Consider the following 7150-nt stretch of genomic DNA (forward strand, 5'->3'; position numbering starts at 1 on the left):
TGAATGGACGAATCGTGCACCGCGGTATATCTGGTGATGAGCGCGCGCGAGAGAGAGCAATCAAATTCAAGTTTGCAGTATGGGCCGGTCTAACCATTCAAGTTCGGCTATCAAAATATTTTCCCAGCACAACAAACGTGATTCATCGAAACTCAGAAACTGTTATTGACATATCGAAGAGCCAAAGCTACAACCTGCACATCAATTAAAGGCTGGAGGAATTAATAGAAGACTGCATTAAAACAGGAGGTAAAAGACGAAAATACCCAATCTTCACCGGTCCAAGATAAAGAAAAGAAACTAAACATATTTCCATAGCATGCAGGAATAGAAATAGAAATTTACTTTGCTGAAACCATTCACAACCATCCTGCAAGCAAAAAAGACGGTCCGATATTAGACTGGGAGAAAAATGAACTTGAATTGACATGAACTGACAAAAATATGTTGCACCAAGAAGAATATCTATTGTTGTATGCCACAACAGAAAACACATGGCACTGTCTCACGAGATTGGTCATTTGTCACTGAGAAAAAACTCCAGTTAGACAACCTGGAGAAATAAAACATGTCCGAAAAAAAGAAAATATCATCTAGACATAGTGACGACTGCAATACAAATCCGTGCTACATAGCTAGGCAAAGCATTATTGCGTGTTAAAAGCTATTCCCCATCTCAGATTGTTCTCTTTTGATCCTCTCACTTCATAAGCAAGGCAACATCTTCACTTCAGGAGCACGCAGACAGCCTACATAAGGATGCAGTTAGTGTACATTAATGAAAATGTTAGAGGGGAGTTTCCAATTTCTTCAACACAAAAGCAAGAGCATAGGAAGATGGCTACAAAAAATCCCTAGGCCAAACAGCACGAAGCGCCCAGAGGATGGGTGCCAGACGATACAGATACAATAGAAACAATGTTAGACAACAATATGTTCCATTTTCAAACTGCCGTTCTATATCCCCTCTTTCAATGGCACACACACCTCAAATATGCTATGCTGAATGTAAATCGAATTATGCTTTGGTGGTTCAGTAAAGCCTATAGACCTTTTCTCTAAAAAAAATCACCTCTTTCAATAGAAAGATCAATAGCTGAAGATGGCCTTCGGGGCTTACAGGTCTCCATTCTCCTCAAACTCCTAAACTTCCAAAAACACATAGAAAAGAATATGCTGGTAGTTGGGAGGCCTTTACACATTCTACCGCGGATTCATGAGCCTCAACAATATTGTTAATTATATTAGCTAAACTCGTTCCCACGAGCCTTATCAAGAGTCTTCGTTGTACTTGGGCTAACAAACAAAAGAAAATAGAGTGGCAGTTATTCAATAGAGATAAATATATAATGTAACCTAGGTTGCAACGAGTTTTTTTACCAGAAATACCACCATAATCCTTCTGTAGCCAAGATACTTTTAATTTTTAAAACACACCTAATGAAATTTACCCATGATGCTCCATGATCCAATGAATGATGAAAAATCTTATTTCATGCATTTGGAACATATTTTTTCAGATATAGGTTTGAAGTCTGAGCAATAGAAATGAAAAAGGTGCAGTTGAGAGCTTTACCTTGCAATCACATTTGACGATGATGTACCCCCTGGCCCTGGCCGACCGCGAGCCCGCCACTGTCTCACCGCCAAGCACGCCGCAGCGGAGCACCAGACTCATCAATCTTAAGCATGCGTCACCCTGAACTCCAGCCAGATAAGTGCTAGTTTGAAGTTCAGTTTCCCTGCAAATATCGCAGCTCAGCTGCAGTCCTTGCTCTCTTGATATGGAACAATCTGCAAATCTAATTTCAGGTGACGCAAATTAACAACCAAACGCGGAATAAAATAAAATAGATTGAATATTCATAGAAAAAAATAGTGGGGAGAAGCCACCGTTCAAGAGCTCAAGGTATACATCTAAGTGACAAAATCATCTATCCTCTCCAATACCCAAAACATAATAAATAGTATATTTGCCCGTGCTAATGCTACGGGCCACATTAAATCCAAAGTTAATTCTATCAAATCTGAAGTACGAGCCACATTAAGATCGAAAAAAAGAATGGACTGTTCAAAGATACCGACAGGCCTAAAAAATCTGTAGCCTGGCAATCTTAGAATTTTCTTTTATATTCTCTGACTTTTTGATAGAAAAACAAACGAAAAAGAAATGATCAAACCCTGCTCTGCAGAAGTTCCCATGGTAGAAAAGACGTGTCTCAATCTGGTAATGCTTCAAAGAAGATCCTTTGCGTCATCGCTGGAGGGAGGGAAAATCAGTTCAAATCTGTATGAATGAAAAAGATAAGCAAATACACATGTAGCATTAGATGCTATTGGTATTCTTAAGTTTACAAGAGCCTGAAGCAAGTTAGTTGATTTAACATAAACTAATTTGCCTGGCCAAAAAGATTTATGGGTGTGATCAACAAAAAAGAGTGCCACAGGACAACAAATTACTAATAACAAAGATAAGCATTTGACAGAGCTATACGCTGCAGATTTTCACATTTGATTTTATCTGAAAGTAAAAGTTCTTACTTAAGAACCTTATAATCCTGAATAATCCCATAATCTTTCAGAAAGAAGATAAAAGTACCTGAAAGTTTCTGTGAATGAGTGTAGCAGATGCTCGTGCTAACGCTATGGTTTCATCATACCGTGCAATCAACATATGAAACACCTCTAAAGAGCTTCATCCTACAGTTTTCAAAACCTGGCACGTCACGGAGAGGGCTATCTTCTTTGCCACTGCCATAAGCCCTGTACATATAACAAACAAAAATGGTTAGATAACACGTATAAACATGATAACATATGCAGTAACTATGATAATGTGGCCCCAAGCAGTAAGTTATGGGGCTCACAACACATGCAACCATCTGACAAAGGGGTACTATTTCTAGCAGACCACCAGATAGCCTTGACATTAGAAATTCAGGAGAAATAAATGCATTTGGCCGCATACACAAGGCTATATCAATCTAACAAAGGGAAGACCAACAATTTTAACATTTCACTCAGGGAAAATTGATAGTATTTCTGATTTCTCATTCGTTTTAACATGAGCTGAAATCTGCAAGCACTACAAACCAGCCCTTAGAATTATCTATTTGTGCAAACATAACAGAATAGGTAGCAAAAACGTACCAATCCACGACCTGCTGGATCTTGGGCTCGAAGTCCTCAGCCTGGCAAGCGTGCACACAGAGAACACAAGCAAAGGACGCCGACTGACCTCCTCCTGGGAGAGCGAGATTTCAGACAACCAGAACTATTAGACTTCTTTTTTTTTAAAAAGAAAAAGAAAGAGCATAAACCAATTTGACTATGCAATAAATTACCATCTGCACAAACAACACAACATTCATACCACAAGAATTTTCTTCCGGTACAATCCAATTCAAGATACAGTGCTAATTCAAGACCATGATTTCCAAACTAAACTAACATGCATTCATATATCCATGAACAGGCATCCATGATTTCCAAACAACAGAAACACCCTCCATCGATCCATTCATATATCCATGAACTGACAACTCACCACAGTAGGCATAACACAAGGATACACTTGTAAATGGATCAGATCTGAACACAAATAAGCAAATAGCTAGTTAGGGTTCGAGTGCTCAGATTCGCACCGTAGCAGGAAGGTAATAGGAAGGTGAGCTCACCCTGGTGGTTGGGCGTTGATGGCCCGGCGCAGCCAGCATCAGGCGGCCACGTCCAGGGGGACCGCGCCTCCAGCCACGGCGGTGGCCCGGGCAGCCACGGAGCCGGCCACGGCGGAGGCCCGGGCGGCCGCGCCCCTAGCCAAGGAGGTGCCAGGGGGCCGCGGGGCCAGGCTCCTTGCCGGCCTGGCCGGCCATGGTTGCGACTCCGGCCGCCGGGGGCCAGCCACGTCGCGACCTCGCGGCGGGGGCCGAGGACGGCGCTCTCAGCGCGACTACAACTACAACCCGTCGCGGTACAAGATCCGGTAATCCGGTACGCAGCCCACCCCCCCCCCCCCCCCCCCCCACACACACACACACACTCCGTTACTTTCCTTCCGCCGCAAGCTGCCGCCACCGCTGCGCGTGCTCCAGCCGCCGGCTCCCCGCCGATGGGCTCCACGTGCCTGTCGTGCGGCGAGGGCGCGGTGGTGGCGGATCCGGACTCGGGCGCGCTCGTCTGCACCTCCTGCGGCGTCATCCAGGACGCCGGCGGCGCGGAGTTCGTCCACCAGTCCACCTTCAACGACTCGGGGGGCCTCGATCTCCGCGTCTCCTCCCTCGTCCGCAACAGCTCCGACTCCGCCTACCGCGACCAGAAGCTCGCTGTCGCCTCCGCGGGCATCACCTCCATCGCCACCCGCCTCGGCCTGTCGCTGGCCCGCGCCGAGGAGGCGCTCCGCATGGCCAAGTCCGCCACCGACGGCCAGCTCGCCACCCCGGGCAGCGCCTTCCTCCCCTCCCTCGCCGCTGCCTGCACCCTGCTCGTCGCGCGCTCCCACCGCCTCCCGCTCTCCCTCGCCGAGGCCGCGGAAGCCGCCTTCTGCTCCGCGCCCGCCCTCGGCGACCTGGTCTCTCGCGTCGCCGCCCAGCTATCGCTCCCTCCCCTCCCCTGCTTCGACTACGCCGCCGCGCTCGACCGCGCCGTGCAACTCTCGCCCTCGCTCAACGCCGCGGCGGCCCACAAGACGGACGCGATTCTCGCCCAGGCCCGGTTCCTCTTCCGATGCGCCTCCAAGTGGTCGCTCACCACCGGCCGGTTCCCGCTCCCCCTCGTCGTGGCGCTGCTCGCCTTCTCTGCGGAGGTGAACGGGGTCACTTCTCTCTCCTTGGAGGACATTGCCCGGGACATCTCGGCGGGATTGAGGACCAGCCTCCGCCGATACAAGGAGCTCGTTGACGCGCTGGTGCATGTCGCGCGCCACCTGCTTCCGTGGGGCGCCGATGTCAATGCCAAGAACCTGCTCCTCAACGCTCCGGTCCTGCTCCGGCTCATGGAGATGCGCTCACAGTCGGACCCTTCTGAAGAGTTTCTTGAGAGCTTCGCTCCGAACATTGCTGCAATTGTGCAGGCGTACTCTAAAGTTGACGACGACGAGTCCAAATACCTTCATATTACTCCTGTCAGTGCTGATGACTTTGATTTCGATAATCTTGAGCCAGAGGAGAAGGAATTTGAAAACCAGAATGTCTCAGAGAAGGGCCTATCAGATGCTTACAAAAATGTCCTAAATAGGCTTGCCCAGCTACAGAAACTTGGGAAGGTTGGTAAAGGTGCTGACAGGAGGAAGCGATTGAAAGGAGGACTGGAGCTGGAGCCGTGTATGGACGCAGTGAATAATGGTTGGAAAAAGGACATGCTGCTTGAGGATGTGGTGGATATTGACATTGGCTACGATGCACCTCCACCATCGTTTACTGCTGGTTTGGAGTTGCAGAAGGAGAGGAGAGCACGTATTGAAGCTGCCAAGCAGCGAATTGATGCGATTAGGAAGGCTACTGCTCCAGCTGCAAAAGCAAATAATTCAGAATCAGAAGATGTTGTAAGAAACGAATATGTCTCTCCCCCGCAAAAATTGACCAGGAAGAATCGAGGGGGAAAGAAGATGGATGATATAGATCATATCCTTCTCAGTGACAATATGGCAGATAGTTCAGGTGCCAGGAAAAAGAGACGAAGAAGAGGTTCCTGTGACGGTATCGATTGGGAAGATTGCATTATTGAGCTCCTGTTCCTGCATGGTGCAAATGAAGCCGAGATTGAACAAGGCCAGTACAGAAGATTGTTGGAGTTGAATGTATTCAGTGCAGTAAGTGGGGGGAAATTGAATAGTGGCAATGCCATTCTCAAGTCTTCAGTATGTGATGGTCCCAATCATTCTGAATGAACATAGCTTCATACTGTTCTAAATTTTTGCATTCTTTTAGTGAAATAGAAAGCTCATGTTGAGTGCTGAGTGCATTTTTTTTAAGTTAGATCAAGCTAATTGTGGGAAAACAATATTATGATAGAGAATAGATGATAACACGCAAAATATTATTTTTGTGCTGCCCTACTAATGAAGGAAAAGATCGAAGTTAGGAATGATACAGACAATTCCATGTGCTTATTTAACTGGAGGTGTAATTTTGTACATTGCTATACATCTCATGAACGACATGCATTTATAGACTCACATTCAAAATGTTTTGTTCTACTAATATGAGTGTATCACAGCTGAACCCACTGAGTGAAAAGTAGGTTCGTGCAATGCACATATCTGAAGAGGCTTGTGTTCAAATGCCATGTTAATTGATTGAACGTAGTTTATGATGCGCCTTTGGCCTTTTATTGGAGATAATTGGTGAGCACTTGAGTTTCTCTTGAACAAAGCTATTCGTGCGACCTGCGTTCGACCCATTTCATCCACCCAATCACAGTGCTCAGGAATCATCCACAAGGCCCCACTCAAGAAGCAAGTCTATAGAAGTTGTACCTAGGTTGAGCTCATAGTCATTTCAATTTCTCTTCTTATCTTTTACCTTCTCTTGTATCCTTATATCTTACTGAAGTTTTTTGAGGAAACGGGAGGGGTAGCCCCCTAGGTTGGGCTCATAGTCATTTCAATTTCTCTTCTTATCTTTTACCTTCTCCTGTATCCTTATATCTTACTGAAGTTTTTTGAGGAAACGGGAGGGGTAGCCCCCTACTGGTTAATATATATAGAAGAAAAAAGATGTGTCCATGCAACAGAATTCAAGAAATAAAAAGAACAAAAAGAATATAAAGAAGAACTTACTGAAGGTTGAACTCAAAGAACTGACTCCCAGGTTATTCATGCTATGCGCTCCCTGGTACTCAAATGTTTTCTTTATCAGTAAATGTTCTAAGGGTTAAATTTCGTAGCTGGAGTTCCTATAGTTTAGAGCTCATACATTCACACTGTACAAACAGATCTTTCTCCAGATTTGGATAATTGTAGATATAATGCACATGCTCAGTCAGGTATGAGCTTAGTTTTCAGTGTTTTCCCCTACAATGTAGAAGTTCCTTAGATCTTGTGTTTGTCCTGATTTTGTATTTTCGTGGGCTTTCAAGAAACTCCTGTGAATGAATTAGTTCATGCTATGTGCTCCCTGGTACTCAAATGTTTTCTTTATCAGTTAATGTTCTA

General features: G+C 45.6%; 1 protein-coding gene across 1 annotated transcript; it reads left to right on the forward strand.

Moving 5' to 3' along the window:
- Nucleotides 1-3677: 3677 nt before the first annotated feature.
- On the forward strand, nucleotides 3678-6762 carry LOC136502288 (plant-specific TFIIB-related protein PTF2-like). The gene has a single exon (XM_066497739.1). It carries the CDS (start codon nucleotides 4109-4111, stop codon nucleotides 5882-5884), a length of 1776 nt encoding a protein of 591 aa, XP_066353836.1. The 5' UTR covers nucleotides 3678-4108; the 3' UTR covers nucleotides 5885-6762.
- The last annotated feature ends 388 nt before the right edge of the window (nucleotides 6763-7150 follow it).

The sequence above is a fragment of the Miscanthus floridulus genome, chromosome 13 (genome assembly GCF_019320115.1).
Source record: "Miscanthus floridulus cultivar M001 chromosome 13, ASM1932011v1, whole genome shotgun sequence".
Classification (NCBI taxonomy): domain Eukaryota; kingdom Viridiplantae; phylum Streptophyta; class Magnoliopsida; order Poales; family Poaceae; genus Miscanthus; species Miscanthus floridulus.